Source organism: Anser brachyrhynchus (assembly GCF_964034855.1).
Source record: "Anser brachyrhynchus genome assembly, chromosome: 2".
Taxonomy (NCBI): Eukaryota; Metazoa; Chordata; class Aves; order Anseriformes; family Anatidae; genus Anser; species Anser brachyrhynchus.
In genome coordinates this window covers 4786304-4803610 of record NC_137695.1, presented here as the reverse complement: position 1 = coordinate 4803610, position 17307 = coordinate 4786304, and the positions used below count along the sequence as shown (strand labels likewise).

Here is a 17307-nt window from a genome sequence, read left to right as displayed (position 1 = left end):
AAGTAGCACAAGGAATTTGTTTCCACCTGTGTGTTATTCTCCCCCAGACTGCTGAAACAGGACATAAAAGCTCTCCCTGCAGTGCATGTTTACCAATAGACTGTTATCTATGTTCACCTTTCTACACAGCAAAATGAGATATGAGAACTAGCCCGATCTTCAGTGTAAGCTCTTGTCTTCTTCCATTTTAACATTTGACATTAGCTTTCTGGAAGATAATTTATCTTGCTGAAATCTGTTAGGTTGCAGTGTTTTGGACTGTTACAAATCCAAGGTATCTGACAGGAAATGTAAGGCCAGGAACTTTTCACATCCTTAAAAATAAATGCCCTAAAAGTTGAAGGCCAAACCCAGAAGGAGCAGATACTTTATAGGACAAGCAAAATGGGGGGACATATTCACCTTAGCTGAAGTGAATTAATTGAATACTGAAGGCTGGGTACCCATCTCAGTGCTTTACGTAGTGTCTCTTAGCTGTAGTGTCTTGGAAGCGTCTTTATTTGTTGGAGTTTTAGCCCTCTTATTTTACTGATATGTGTTCATTTTGAATTGGTGACTGTAGTGGTCAGTTCACATGAATGGTATTGTGCTCCTTCAAAATTCAGTGTGGGGGTATCATGCTGAAAAAATCTCTGAGCACAGTCTGAATATTTGAGCTACAAGTTTATTATACTAAGTCTGGTTTTGTAGCTGGAGATAAATATTCCTTCATCACCTCTGAGGGAACATTCTGTTGATGTAAGCCTAGTTCATACTGTCTTGTAGCTTGACCCATCATTATCATCTTTTTTTTTTTTGATGTACAAACTTTTCCAGCAAAGATGTTTTCTCCTGAATTGTCACTACTAGTTAAAAATTCGCCAGCACAAAAGCAGATTCATGTATAAATTTATTAGAAATGACCCTTTCAATAAGAAGTTTTTTTCATTTACCTTTTTTGCCTCATATATAAATGAGCCATCTGTTTATGAATTAATGTGCTATTCAAATCAGATGCAGTGCTTAACTAAAAAGGAAGTTTGGACAAGTTACATGTAGAAGCTCTGTTACCTTTGTCAACCAGACTTACAAGCATGGCAGAATTTATATTAAATCTTGACAAGGTCTTTTTCCAGAGAAATATGTTGCCTGGTATTGATTATGTTCCTTTCCTTTGCATCTTTACAATTGTTTTTAATAATTCTGTCTTTGTAATTTTGCCCTAAAACAGTGGCAGGCTTCATTGCCTATAATGGCCTTTTTTACCTTTTTGCAAATAGTAACACAGTCTGATTTTTCTCTTATTTATTCTCCAGACCTTACTCACTATACCAAGAATGTCTTGTATGTCTGTGTATGCCCTAACATCGCAAGACCACAGGATTGCATTGCGACTTCTAGGCATCCTCCTGACACTGTAAATTACTCTGCAGAAAACATATATGTCCAGAAGAAAAGCTGTTTTAATCAGGCAGTGAACATAAGGTTTCCCAGCGTAGTAACCTTAAAGCTACTGACGACCAATGTTTATATTTTAAGCCCCTTTGTTTATTTGACCTCTCTGTAGGGTAGTATAAATAGGAAATAGTGGAATGCACATGCATTATTGTGAAAAGAGCTGCTTTCTCTGCATGTTCAGCCATTCTGTGTAAATTCTGTTTTCTGCAATATATGAAGATCAGATAAGAATGTACAAATATTTAGAGAAAGTACTGTATAGTATGTTTATAATGAAACATATTTTCTTCCTGTCCTATTTTTCTGTCATGACAGATGACTTCCCCCTTCCTAAGTATTCTAACTGTATGGCTTTACTTGTACAATAAATTTTCCTGGAACAGTAACCATCTGCTGAAATGGAAATTGCAATAAATGTCCTGACAGTGTTTTGAGAAACCTTAAGGAGGGAACTTGTGAATAACCTCCACCTGCAAAAATACCCCACTTAACCAGAAAACACCCTACATCAATCTTTGATGTCAGCGCTTTCCATGTCAACACAGGAATTTCCTTGTGCCTTGAGAAATCAAAGCACTTTGCATCCAGGGCATGGTTCTTCCAGGAACGGGTGTAGAACCAAAATCTTTTAGACTTTCCAGAAATCAATAATGTTACAAAAAGTGGTGCCAGGTGAGCTATATATGAATTTTGCCATAGTCAACTGTATTTTCATTTATACATCTTTTCAGATGAAAGACTACTCAGAAGTGGTTGGGACCACAATGAATCAAGAATGCTAATTTAATGTAGGGAATGATATATATATGCATAAACATAGGCACATAGGGCCATTTGAAACTCTAAAGTATCCAAGACATCTAATGATGCTAGCAGATGTGATACAGTACTTAGAGGAGGCCCAAATCCTTCTAAAGCATCAGTTGAGGCCAGATGGGATGGTGTACCTAGATTTAAGGACTACAGGTGTCTCTTCCTGTTTTGTTTCAGAAAGAACTCGGATATCAAGGCCATAGGGTACCAGGTGAGGACAATGAGGCCTTTTGTTACTGGCAGCTAAACAGGATTTGTAAATTCATGAGCAGTGTTCCTGGTCACCCTTTTACCATTCATTAGATACATGTACCAACCTGAGGGCTTCCAACCATAACCCCAGACAGCATTTCACGTTTCTGTCACCTCAGTCAACTCCTCATGCTCAACGTCTGTGCTTCCCACAGCTCTCCTTCCCACAGCTCGCCTTCCCATATCCATGCCAAGTAGCTACCTGATGTGATACCCTCCTCAGACCTGGCATTTGTAAGTCAGTCTGAATCCCTTCTGCCAAACCTCTTTCCTCCTACTCCTCCCACACCTCTATTTCAGTGAGAGGAGGCAAGATGGCGTGGGACAAGAAGAATCAGCAAAGAGTGGTGGAACAAAGAGGAGTATTGAAAGCAGAAACTGGAGACAAGGTTGTTGGATAGGAGCAGACAATAGACATCCCATGGGCACCGACTATACCCAAACAAATATGATCCAGATGTAATGCATGACCTAAATGCATTCCAAGTTCCTCTCTCTTGCTCAAGACAAAAGGAAGGTCTTGTGGAAAAAGTGGTAACTGAGACTCAGAAATCACCATTTCCTGATTGTTTTTGTCTGAGACCAGTTGGGTTGATTTTAGCTCAGATTGTGACACTCAAATGTACATAGCCACATGTAGGTATCTGCGTGAAAGTCCAAGTGTCTTAAGTTCCCAGATGCAGGCACCAACATTTAGTTGCCTACAAGGCTTTCTAAGCTCTTGACCTGAGCCCCCTGACTACTGACTAGGTCTCCATCAATTACCATGGGAGCTTTGACACCCGAGTGTGTAGGCAACTAAATTTAGGGTTCTTAATCTGCAAATTGAATCCCATACCCCTTATAATGCTGTGAAAGTCACTCAGAGCTAAACACCAACTGTCTGATTTAAGTTCCTAACAGGTAAGACATGATGTCTCCTTATTAACTACTTAATGTGACAGAGTTTAATTCTGGAGAAAGATATATGAGTTGCTTTTGGCTCCTTTGAACTGTGGCAGAATAATTATAGCAACACCTAGGCAGGTGATTTGGAAATCATCCTTTCAAATTAATCAACCTAAGTTTTTCCATGTATAAAGTGAGAAATCTATGCTTTATGTCTCACTGTGTGGCTTAGTTCATTGTTGGTGAGGAGCTCAGTATACTAATGGAGGCCATAAAAATGAAAGAGAGGTGAGGGGCAAGTGAATGTAAAGATGCACAGGAGAAGCAACAACAGTAAAAGTTAGATCCTGTCCTTGCATTTGTGATTGCCAGAGCAACTTTTGCACTTCTTTGCAATACACCTGTCCATGTTGGCTAAATCCACATATAAATCCTGGCCTTTCTACATAGCAAAGAGCAGTAAAAAATAAATAAAGGATGAGCAACTTCTCTAATAAGTCATGGACTTCCTTGACGATAATGGAGTTACAGTAGGAATGCTGTTCCTAATATAAAAAGATAATTAACTACACCTTGCTTTGCCTCCTTTTATATTGAAACTCTATAGATACAACTGCACTGCTAAATGAAACATCTAGGAACAGTTTTCTTGAATCTTCTCATTGTATCCTGGTTGTGTTCATATTATGCAGCATTTAGCTTTAGATCCCTTCTAGGTCTCCTGTTGTTACTGTAAAATAGAATTTTTTTTTCCTCTTTGTGGTTTGTTGTTGGTTTTATTGTTGTTGAAAAGGGGTTATTCAAGATTTGAAATAATGTCAACTATTTGATGCCTCCTCTGTAAAAGGATGCATCCTTTGGGATGAAAATAAGGGGCATGCTTCCTGTATTGGTGCGTGACCTGGTAGCATGGTGGTATGTTTGAGAACACAGAGCCACCTGGGATGGTTTTGGTGGACCAAAGAGGGAGCCAGACCTGCTGTGTACTGCCTCTTGAAAATGGTAGCATGCTCTTCTGTGAGCTATGTTTAGGCATTGCTTGAAAGAATACTGATTGGTGTGGGTCAGACCTGTGTTAGGAAACGTGGTAATTAAAAACAGTATGGATTAGTACAGGTCAGTGCTAAATCCTGTGCCCTCTGGACCTGGTTAGGCAGCTGTACATAGTAGTGCTGCATTCTTGAGTGCTAAGAGATCTGTTTTTGCAAAACTAGACCCAAATGAGTTGACCTAAGAGGAAACACGTTATTCTCTGGGAAGCATGAGATAATGGTTTGCAATCTCAGACAAAACAAAAATTTAAATTCTGCTTGTGTCTAAGTGCAGTTCAGTGACATTGGTACTTGGCTGAAAGCATTTTATTTGCAAATTCAGTGCCATTGAGACCCCTCTCCTGACCGGGAGAGATGAAAATAATAGTGAGTAACTAGCAGAAAGAAATCTGAGCAGAAATCCAGCATTAGGAAAAAAAAAAAAAAGGCACAAAAAAAAAAAAAAACACAAGGGAAGTTCTGTTTGTATTTTAAGATATATCAGAGACAACTATATTAAACTCTATAACATAACAAAAGTACTGTTTTGTTCAGTAGGATTTCAGTATTACTTATAGCACTGTACAAATTTTCTCTCAATGCTCATATTTATGCTAACCTTTTGGGCATCTGATTTCTTATTACCTTGAATCCCCAGTAATCTGGTGATTCATTTCTATTCACTTTTGTTAATCATGTCCATGCAAATTTCATTGTATAAATCCTTTAACTTGTTTATAGAGAAAAAGATTTTTATTTTTTTTAATATAGCATCAAAGACTGTGAGAATGGCACCAAAGTGGTTTTAAACTAGAAAAGTCATGACTGTGATATGTGTGTGTTCTGTTTTCATTCATCTTTCACACACTGAAAAAGGAAATTAATTAATGGAAAGTATGTGATATGACAGCAGTTGTTGCTATAATAATATCATGCATACAAAGAATGTAGCTGAGGAAATTATTCCATACTATTTTTGAAAGGACTGTCATTGCAATACCTCTTTTTCCGAAGCAAAGACCAATGATACAGTATTGCTCTTTTGAAAAAAAGTGACCATTTTTTTACAGCCATTTGAAACTCTTTCTCAGTTCTGAATTCATTTTGGTTTGAATTCCACAGGAAGAGGAAATTCATCCTACCTCTGAAAATCTAACTTTCTATTTAAGTTCTGGCTTCACAGCCAAGTTTAAGTGCTTAGTTCTTTTAGTAGTTGTTTATATGATTTTTTAATTTGTCATTTATGTAACAGACAAACCACAAGGGCAGTTGAACAACTGTTGCCTATCAGTGGATCAAAAGTTACCCTGGTAAAGGAAGATGATCTAACACTGATTCCCACTTACATTATTTGGATATTTAAAGTAGTTTAATAACTAGCTTGAACCTCATTCTGGTTCTCATCAGAGATGCAAATTTTATTTATGCCCAGACCTTTTGAACTCAGAGGCAGTCTCACGTACGTGAATATCCTCATGGAATTCAGGGCATTATACAATCTGCCCATTTATGAGCTGGCAGGACCTGACCAATACCGAAAATCACACAAATGAAATTAAATCACTGTTGAAATAGGACTGAAGTCCTTAATCAATTGCATTGTGTTGTGCTGTGCTGGCTGCCTTTCTATATGAACTCCTGAATTTCTTCAGCTTTCTTCCATTGAAAATGTCTTTGCTCTAACACCATTTATTTATACACAAATGTTCTTCTTATTTATCCAAAAAAAAAAAAACAACTTTTCTTACTAAAGGAAACATTTGCTTATTTATATTTTGTTAATTTTAATGTAGGAAGTCTCCAACACCTACTTGGAATAAAGAAGACCAGATGAAAGATGTCCTAGAATTAGGTAAGGTACATCAAGCTTCAGTTTGACTTTCACCCTCATATTCTTTAGAGCAGCTGTAACCAAATATATATGAATTGCTTCTTTTGTAACTCTTAGTTGATTCAGAGTAATTGCGTTTGCTATTAACTTATTGGATTAATTAACTTCTTCTTAAGATTGTCTAAAGAAGTCATTAAGAATTGGTCAAACAAAAGGTGGCTTATGTATTTTTATCTGTCTTTTCTGTCTAAATCTATACTTTCTCTTTTCTAAAAATGGATGTCAGGAAATTTTAATTGTCATTTTGATAACCCCCTGACACAGAGCCTGCTTGGGGAAACAGACATGAAATTTTTCATCCAACATCCAACATATTACATGTTTTTTTATTATTATTATTTGTTTGTTTGTTTGTTTGTTTTTTACTTTCAGTTGATGTTGAGGATGAAGCAATAACTGGAGAAGTCAGTAAGAACTTGAATCTTTCAACACTGCATATGCTTCAAGAAGTATCAGTATCAAAGCCAATTGATATCTCTCTTGCAAAAGTAAGACTAACTGATGGTGTATACAAATAGATGTGTGAAACCATTAGTTCTGCTAAGTTAGTGAAAGCTGCAATGGATTAATCTGTGTTATGTGCTTGTGTGTGATTTAATATGTGCTATATTCATTCCCAAGTATAGCCCTTATGTGGTATTCAGATAAAAAAGTAATGTAGGGATGCCTGACCGAAATTCAGAAAAATACTAGAAGAGCATGTGAGAATGTATCAGCCACTTGAACCATGGATAACAGCTTTCATTACAGAAGTGTGTATTATTGTATTAACACTGCTAGTCACCTAGTCAATTTTACATGTGCTTGTTTACCTGCCTTTTATATTGACAGTACTTCATCACTGTTTCTCCCTAGCTTATCTAGCTTATCTTCCTTGTTTTGAGCAGAGATGGAACCATTAAGTACTTTTAATTTTTTCTTTCCCTTTTCAGACAAAAAAAAAAAAAAAGATAATGAGGATTTCTTCCAACTCCATTTCTATATCAAAGACATGAGTAACTATGCAAACACCAAGCAGCGAGTTCTTATTTACTCAGACTTACTTTAGAACGAATACAATTTCTTCAGTTTAGCTGTTCCTGAATAGCAGTGGTCTGAAGCTGTTCAGGGCCAAGATCTGAATTTGGCATAGGCTGATAAGCTAACAGACATAGAGCAATCAAACCTTTGAATAACATTTGTTTCATACCAACAACTTTGACAAGCCAGATAGTCCGCCTCTCCTCCATACAGTGCCCAGCAGGGTCCTTTTCTCCCTAATATAAACTGTTAGTAACCCTTGCTTTTCCAGCTGTTTACTTTAAGACATTATTCTGTAATGCTTTCATGGGAAACTGCCCAGACAATCTGCATAAACAGTTTCCTAATGCTGAGCAACACATAGCATTATGAGTTGAAGTAATATTGCAGGAAAAGGAAAAAATTACTCTGTTTCATTTGAGTGTTGCTATTTACAGTTAAGTATAAAACAGAAAAGGGTGGCTATAGTGAGTTAGTCATTACCCTGCCACACTCCTCCTTTCTTTTCTACAAATTACTGCAGGAAAACATAAGTGTGTTTCAGATTTATTTTTAAAATGAGAACTTTTTCTTTCTTTTCTTTTTTTAATAGGAATTAAAAAATCTTTTGTTTGGCTCCAGTCTTTGTTGCTTCAGTGAAGAATGGAAAATACAGAGTTTTACATTTAATAACATACCTCAGTTAAAGTATGGCATTGTGCAAAAAAAGGTAATGTAAATGGCTTCCTTAAAAAAAAAAAAAAAGTTATATTTGCTTTTTACACCAAGTTTACAGAGGCTGTGTGTTTCAGCAGTGAAAACATAAGTCTTTTGGAGTCTTCTCTTTCTTTACTATTGCTGCTTACCACAGGATGATGTCACCTTGTCAGGTCGTGTTAGGAGACTTGAGAAGGATGGGATATTTCTGAGGGAAATGTAAAGTAGCTACTGAAAGTGGAGCTAAGGGGCTCCACTTTGTGTGAGTGTGTGAGGGGTTTATTTGTACAGAGGAAGACAAGCCGCTTCAACTGAAAGCTAGTGAAGGTACAAGAATAAAAGGGAGTAAATCAAGATAAAAAAAGGGTGGAGTTTAAGGGAAAAAGTAATTGTGGGGAGAAAGTTTAACACGTTTTAAGAGGGATTTTACCCTGTGCAGGCAGCTGATCAGCCTCGTTTCTCATCTGACTGATGCATAGTGTCTGACCAGAGACATCAAGCAGGGAATGTGATGCGTAGCTGCCTTCACGTTCAGGTCCCATAGAAAAATGCATCCTCCTGAGTTACAGCTTAATGGTTATGCCTCTCCCTGCCCCGTGACTATTCACGTGCTCCTGTGATACCCATGCACAGGTTCTCTTAAGAGCAAGGATCTGAGACCTTCAGTAAAGAGGAGAAATTGGAAGGAGTAGTCTCCTCACTACAAAACAATCATCAGGCTCCTGGTGCAGAAAATCTTTATATGGCCTGAGAGGAACATACCATGATGTACTACTACTATACAGAATTGAGAGGAAGAGAGGATTTAGGGCAAGGACAAGAGCTAATAAACATAATTTAGATGTTTAATGAACTTACCTTGTCTAGTGAAGCATTTCATTAGGCTGATGATCTTGGAAGATAGCTGTTTATGTTTAAATAAAACCTAGAGGAAAAAAAAAAAGATATTAAATGTTAATTTAAACTCCAAAAGGAACCATAACAGTAATACTGCTATAGTAAACAGTAAATGGTAAAAAAAGAGTGTTCTGCATAAATGTGTTTATTTCAGATAGTGAATATATTTCTTCTCACTTCCAAAATTCATATCAGCTGAAAGATTTTTTTATTCTATCCTTACGTTAAGTTTTTGTGGTTCTATAAGAACATACATAGAATGCTTTCTGTAATTTATTTTATTTTATTTTTTTTTGGACTGGGAGGCTTTTTGGTGGGCTGAAGTAAACCTTGCTTTTTCCTTAATATATTTCAAAAAATTCACTCATTAGATATGTAAATAACTATTGAGAAATAGTATGTGTATAATATAATTGAGAAAATAGAAGGTATCAATATCTAAGCTATTTTTGGATTACAGGACCTTTATTTTCTGGGTTGTGTGATGTGCCTACTGCACCTGTAGGGTTAAAAGCTGTACTCAGCTGTACCTGAGAATTAAACTGTTCACTTGATGAAAATATCAATTCTGGCTGAGCTTTTCGTTCTCCAGTGTTTTGAGAGGAGTTTGAAGGGTGCTAAACTTCACAGCCTGGTTGTGATCGTGTTATAACAATCTGCCCTTATTATAAGGGCATTATAAGGGCAAAATTATAAATTTAATTATATTAAATAAGGTAGCCCTTATCTAGTGGGGGACTTGAACTGTCTGACCTCTCGAGGTCCCTTCTAAGCTCAACCAACCTGTGATTCTGTGGTCTGCACAGGACATCATGGGTACAACTGTTGCATATGACTCCAGTGTGATCCTGGGTCATGTTATGGACAGTAACAGCAGCATAGATTTGACACAGGTTAAAATCAGAGCACACACTTTCCAGAGAACCTGCTGGGTGTTCTGTGCTTTCTTATCCTCATTGTTTATTTTACTTCACCTTGGAAGAAAAAGCTAGCATTAGTATGTCAGCTTCTATGTGATGTCATTTTAGGGTGGCCCTGAGTTTTAACTCAGGCTTTAAAGTAATAGGCTTTAATGTCAAGAAAGAACCCATTAGTGAGAATGGTAGCATGTGCTGACAGACACATGGGAGAGCTTCTGTAGGATTTAACATGCTGACTCCTCTGTTAAGTTGCAGTGACTGACAGCACTACCAATGTGGTAAATGTGGTGTTGTGGTGTCCATGATGTTAGTCTTATGACCTGCAGAGCCTGCTCCATCTGCACATAGGTGTTCCAGACAAATCATGGCTTTTCTGTGTCTCCTCAACAAACTACTGAAACAAATAATAGAATGCAGGGTGGCTGGGAGACAACTGAGTGACAAGGGAAGGAGAGTTGTGTTTGATGATGTACTCTAGACAAGAAGAGGACATACCATTTCCTTCTCAGGTCAACTTGTGCCGCCGCCCTTGCCATATAACACATAGCAACAGGTCTCACTCATTCAATGGAATAAGATGGGCTGGGTGGCAGGGAATAAAAAAGGAGAAGGAAATACGTTGCTACACCATTCCACAGTCTGTCACAATGGCCATTAATCTATTTTCCATAACGTTTCATGTTAAAATGGTATGTCTTGGTATTGTGGTTTTTCCAACATTAATTATTTGAAGGTACAAATTCTTTCATTTTCTTCCTCTTCCACAGTGACACAGCTCCCCAGTGCAAAGGACTATACATAAAACTGAAATCTTTGTTTAGTGATGGAAGTGGGAATTGAGTTTAAAGGACAAGGTTTAATTTCACCCTTTGGAAAACAGTCAGATTGTTTTTTTTTGTTGTTGTTGTTGTTTTTGTTTTTTTAATCCAAAAGTGAAGGTAGTTTTTTGGCTCCATAGGAATCAGGAGATCTTTTGTCTGCTTGCATGATCACAGAACAGACTTAAAAACACAACACTTTCCTTTGATATTATAGATTTCAGTGTGGCATGTTCTAGTTAGGAAAACTAGATGAGAAACATAATACCAGTTACTAATACTGATTTTCAGTGGCTTGCAAAAAAACAGAGCAACAGAGAGCATTGCAAAGTCATGGATAGAAAGAGGGATGAAAGGATGGATTAAGCCTGAATGGAAAAACATGGCTTGCAAAATAGTTTTCTCTAGCATCAAACAGTGCAAAGTGTTTTGTTCATGAAGTGTCCTACTGTTCCCCTCAGGGTGGCCCATGTGGAGTACTGGCAGCAGTTCAAGCGTGTGTCCTACAGCAGCTTATCTTTGGAGACAGTAACAGGAATAAAGATGCTCGGTAAGTCAGCAATTGACAACAGAATGATTTTTTTGTTCAGAATAGGTTTTTCTGTGATGCAGCCACCCAGGAACCTTTTTGAATTTGAACTTATTGAGATTCTCTTTGTCTCTGAGAGAGAATGAAAGTAGCATGTGAATTTTGCATTTACTTCTCTTTTAACTGTAGAAATTTAAAGGTTTGTGTTTTATTTTTGAAATTACCAACAGCTTGAATTGTGGACAATTAAAATTATTTAACTTCGAGATTCCATAGAGATGTGATTTCGATGAAAATGTAATCAAGGTTTGAAAGACCGTGAAATTCATGTAATTTCTGACACTGAGAATCTCAATGAGGATGAAATTTAAAAGTTAGATTTTTCTGTTGTTGTTGTTCCTTACTGCTGTGTTTCATCTTTCACAGTAAAACACTTAACAGAATTTAAATTCTGTATGTGTTTTCTATTTACTCTGTAGAAATAATTTTAAGTAATGTTAGCATCAAGGAAAATTGCTTGTACTGCTATTCTGACAATATTCCTACATTTGTCATTTTGCTACAGAAACAGAACTTATTCAATGGAAAGTTGGAGAAGAGTAAAAAATTACTTTATGAACAGACCTGCTGTGTTTGCCTTTTTTTGTGTGTGTGTGTGTGTGTTTTCCCAGTAAGAAATTAAGTCCATTAAGAAACAGAAAAAAAAAATTACAAACTTTTCCTGTTTGTGCCTTATGAGTAACAGTATTTTACTAGTTTACACTGCCACTGGCTCCTGTTCTGTGTGGGTGATACAGTGACCCTGATTTAGTCAGAAGAAAAGCTTTTGTGATGAGACTTCACTTGGACTTCATAAAGCAACCTTGGAATGTAAAAGGATCTTCATATGTAAAATTTTGGCCTTAAATGTCCACTTTTTCTGCTTGGAACTATTTTGGAAAGTGATAAGGTCTCTGTTGACTTTTATTTACATTTAGGTGGCTGACACTTGATGTAAATTAATTGCTTGGGCTGTTTTTATCAATAATGGAAATCACTATCTGAATCATTATCTGTTTTAGCACTAAGGATGGGAGGTGACAATTATTCGAAAGATTACCAGGGCCTAAGAGGCCTGCACAGGTGCACAAGTCCAGAAGTAGTAGTTGGTAGGCAGTCCTGAAATGAGATGCCTCAATGTAAGGCATTAGAAACATTGAAAATCAGGCTCACAATCTAAATAAAACATTGAAAATTTTACAATGACTGCTACTATTGTTTTTGATAGGTATTAGCAACACTGATTACTTGTGCACCTCGAGACAAGGGTCCAAGTGAATGAGATGCTATGAATTCATCACTTGAAAATTAGTTGTTCTTTAAAGTCACTTAAAGATAACTAGAATAGACTGGTAAAGAGATGGGTTCAGTGGAATAATACATATGCAGAGTGTAATAACATGTTAATTCTATAATATTATGTAGTTTAGTTCTTCCTTCTTCTATTCAGTACTTTCAGAACATCACATCTGTCTGTAATTCATCTACATAGCCTACAATTCAGAGCAGACTTTTTAAATTAAATAACAATGCTTACAAAATGTCTTAAAAAGTCATGCCAATAGTTTGAGAATTTTCTCAAGAATTCAGTCAATGAGTCTCTGCACATTTTTTTATTTTTTCAGGGAATACAGAGATCATTCATGTGAGATATGGAGGAATAAAGTTACTAACAGTGCAGGGAGAAACTATTCAAACTTTGCAAATATATTCCAACTGGTAATATAGTAACTCAGAAAGCACCTGCTGGTTGGTGCAAAAATTATCTAGCAGAACAACAATTATTATTCTAATTCAGATTATAATGACAATAGATTTTTCAAGGCAGAAAATCAATACACATTTAGATTTTATGACCAAGAATCTCCACAGAAGTAGACAGCCTTTGATCATCTGCTCTTTGGGCCCCTTGAGTCTCAGGTCACTCTTTAGTAACACCCTTAAAGCTGTTAACTTTTTACTCTTTCATCATGATGAAGTAATGGTAAATGTCACGGAAACATGTAGCACCCAAATAAGTGGGTTGAGGCTAGATTGCTTAACGTGTAAGTGTCCCAGCTCAGGCCAGCTACAGCCTATCCTGTGTACTTGGCAGTATTTGCCTCTCCTTTTTCTCTCCTCCAATTATGCACATGGTTTTAAAGTATTTTGTTTTTACATATTTTGTATATTAAAAATGCTGCTGAAGTATGCCAAAAGTCTCCAAGGAATTTCAGGTGAGCAGCTGAGCTCTTTGTCTTTATGCACAGAAATGCTAAAAGGCTTCAGGCTCCTAAAAATGAATAGCAAGGTGGACTGTTTTATTCACGAGATAAGCATATTTTTCTTATGATGTGTTTGCTATGGGCAGAAACTCTTAGTCAGGCAGAAGGAAAGGGGAGTCCCAGAGCTTGTAATTAGAGGATTAATATTCCTATCTAATTCTAACCTAAATTTTCAAAGTATTAGCCACGTCACAATAAGTGTTTGACTTCAGACTTCTTCACAGTTCAAGAAATAATTATCATGTATCCTTCTTATTCTGCTACCTCTTCAGACAAATAAATTAATTGCTATGCATCCCATAAGTTTCAGTGTCTGTGTTAGAACACAGGCAGAGATAAGTAAAAGCTGTGATTTTTTATTTTTTTAATTTTTTTTAACTTGAAAACTGTTACCTATTATTTCTCATATCTCACATCCTTCAGAAAGGAAACATTTTCTAAATGAATATTATATTCAAGGCAGACATTGAACTTGAAAGGGGGTTTAATTTTTTTGATGTTTGGTGTTTCTTGTTTGGTCTTTTAGTTATTAGATCTTTTACTCAAATGCTGGGAACAGGTTTTGACATCATCTCCCATGACTGATAATATCTGAATTTCAAAGACTGCCATTCTTGAAACCAGTAGAGAAAAATCCAAATCTGCATTTTACAGCGAGATGAAACTGTTGTCTACTTCTTCATGCAATATATAAAGGCTCATATATGCTGGGTTTTATTCTCCAATGTGCTACTTCTCTGCTAGTTTTCTGAGTTTTGGTTTCAAAGTTGTTTATTTCTCAATTCACATCTTGGAAGTTAGAATAACAGGAGGTACTAGAAGACTTCACAAAATGCAATTTGTAGGAAATGCGATGTTGGCATCATTGCTCACATGTCTGGGATCAACAGACGACTAAGCCTTCAGTAGTTTTTCACATCATTGTTTATGTTCCAAGCCAAGCATGTAAATGAATCAGAATCAGTGGGGCTCCACAGACCAATACGGGGTCAGTTATGATAATGTTTTAGGTCACCACTTTGGAACTTTACTTACCTTATTTAAAAAATGCAAAGAACAATATTTACTGCAAATGGTATTTTAGTTAAAGTTTACTATTAGGTAGGAACATTATGGTGTAAATTTGAAGATAACAGTTAAGAAATCAAAGCTTAAAAAATAAATTAATTATGAAGACCCTTTTAAATTAGAAATTATGTATAAATGTATAAAACAATCCTAATACAGAATATTAAAACATTTTTATAATGGATTTAATGATGCACTGACTTACCTTGTCCATTTTTTGCATGTCCAGTATTGTTCCCTAAAGTACATGTATTTTTGTCTAAACAGCTATAAATATGTATTCTGAAAGAGCAGTTACTATTTCTTTTAGCAAATTAGTTTTCGGTATATGATTATAGATCTGTGTATGAACAATGCCAGTTGTTGTTCATCCCTCATTTAGTTCTCTGTTGACTTCAGTCCATTGTGCTTAATTATAAAAATGGCTTTTTTTTTTTTATTCATTACTTGCAAATCAGATACCATTTTTATTATTAGTCTTCTAGAAGTTTAGATTGTGTGTGTGTCACATTTAATATTCACCTTTATTACGGGAGTATTGTTATAGAACATATAGACGTAGACTAGCAAGCTTTCATTTGCTTGGCTTAAATACCTGTAGCAGCAGTCTAACGATCACTATGAGCCACATAAGCTCATCCAGATCCCCCAAATGCAACACATTGCTTTAACTCTTGGCCTAGCTGAATTACATTTCCCGCTAATTCTCATTTCGTCTCTGGCTGCAGAAGAGACCTACCCACTGTGCCCAGAGTTTGTTTTACTGGAAATGTAAGCAGGAAATTCTAGATACAGCTCTATTTACTGGATGTAATTATCTTCAATGAGATCCAAGGTACCTGCTTAGATGACTAAAATGAGATCTAAGGTGCTTCACTCCAAGGAATGGTTCCAGAAAGCCCACATTCCAGTGGCCACTTCAGTTATAACTCCCTGCTTAGAGCTCTTTAGATACAGAACAGCAGCACCAAGCCCTCCTATCACCTGTTCAGGCCAGTATTGAGAGGTCTTCATTCTGTGTGCACAGTGAGTGCTCTCGTTGTGTCTCATTCAGAGATATAAACCTCAAAGAAAGGTTGGATTCAACTGTACCATTATACCTGGTGTGTCTTTCCAGTAGCCATAGTGCTGTTCAACTGAAAGGATTTTTTGAACTGGCCTTCAGAGCTGTCTAACTCTCCTTCTTGACTATAGAAGCAAATGAGATACATAAATGATAATTTTCTGAGGCTACTTGTTGGAGCCTTACAACACCTAAATAATCTCTTAAAAATAATAACAATAAAAAAAAGTGGTTTTATTCTTATATATCAATTGTTAAAAACTTCTGTGAATCTGTGCATACTGTAATTGGGGCATTTTGCTGTCTAATGAGTAAACTTCTCAGTGCACACTGCGATACTTGTCTCTTTCTTGCATTTCCTGGACCACAGCTGTCTTCAGCCTTCAGAAGTGCACAGGACCAAATGCCTCACCATAGCTCTTGCAGACATACTGTGGCGTGCGGGAGGCAATGAAAAAGCAGTTGTGGCACTGTAAGTAGGAGAAACAGTTTTAGTTATTGTACAATACTGCTATAATTGTGTCTGTTGTACATATACATAGTTCACACATGGAACTTCCTTAAGATGCATTTATGCAGTCTAAAATGACTTAGGGGAGAAAAGCAAGATGCCATTTCTGCTGTCCCAGTAACTGGGACATCATCAAACTCTCTGAAACTGCTGCAAAATGTCCTGTGGATTTCATCGAGGCTACAAATCCTGCAAAATCTCTACCAATAGTTATTGATCCAGAAGCAAAATTTTACTCCTGCAGGTTTATACTGCAGGATATTCTATTATGGCTGAAATTTATTTCCTTTTCCTGCAGCTGCCTAAGTTTCTTAGTTTATGATAAGCAGTTAGGCTGTTTGTAGACAGTACATCTAGCTTTTTGCTAGCTAGCTTTGACTGTACTGAATCCTACACTATATTTTTAACTGAGCCAGGTTTGTGAGAAGAAGTTATTTCTTTTATTAGATAACCAAGATAGCTGAAAAATAACTTACAACCTTCTGGACCCAGAAGTTCTTCTTCAAACCTAAAATAGAAGCAGCAAATTCAAATACATTTCCAATGATATTTTGAATGTTTTCCGTTTATAAAATATTTCCTCTGTGATATTGTACATCTGTTCTGTTGCTTCTGTTTTAATGTCATTTCTCTCATATTCTTCTGCAATAAAAACTGTCATTAACATCTTAAACCTACATTTATCCTCCTTCTCTATAGAGAAACTTGTAATTCATATTAGATAGACTGAGAGAACACAGCTAAAGTAAATGTTTCATTGATAAATTTGTTGAATACCTAACATGAACCTATTATGCAAAAGATTTTCTGTTTATTTGCTTGCTTGTTTGCTTGCTTTAAGTAATTTAAATAATAATAATACAAAATCTTTGGTTCATCATTCAGTTCATGTAAGATGTTGATATCTCTTTAATGTGATTTTGGTCCTTTTAACAAGAGTTTTGGTTTTGTTTGAATATCCTATTTAGGCCATCAGGAAGACAGCAGTTCACTCCCATAGGAAAATACAAGGCAGATGGAATCTTAGAAACTGTAAGGCTCTGTGTAACTTGCAGTAACATTTTCCGTATATCCTTTTTGTAGTTTTTCTTATTTTAGTACAATGAAATTGATTTCCATATATCCCATGTTTCTCTTAAGTGTTTTAAAACCTTTAATGTCATGTTATTT

General features: G+C 36.3%; 1 protein-coding gene across 5 annotated transcripts in view; it reads left to right on the top strand.

Annotated features, from left to right (window-relative positions):
• Nucleotides 1-17307, top strand: part of MINDY4 (MINDY lysine 48 deubiquitinase 4) — an 84976-nt gene that overhangs the window by 22735 nt on the left and 44934 nt on the right. For all 5 annotated transcript variants that reach the window (XR_013945901.1, XM_080578518.1, XM_080578517.1 and 2 more), the window contains exons 6-11: nucleotides 6215-6273; nucleotides 6685-6800; nucleotides 7925-8041; nucleotides 11125-11213; nucleotides 15997-16098; nucleotides 17106-17169. Coding sequence is in view for 4 of the 5 variants with exons in the window: in XM_080578518.1 (XP_080434644.1) it covers nucleotides 6215-6273; nucleotides 6685-6800; nucleotides 7925-8041; nucleotides 11125-11213; nucleotides 15997-16098; nucleotides 17106-17169 (547 nt within the window). In the remaining variant the exon portion in view is untranslated. The remainder of the gene's footprint in view (nucleotides 1-6214; nucleotides 6274-6684; nucleotides 6801-7924; nucleotides 8042-11124; nucleotides 11214-15996; nucleotides 16099-17105; nucleotides 17170-17307) is intronic.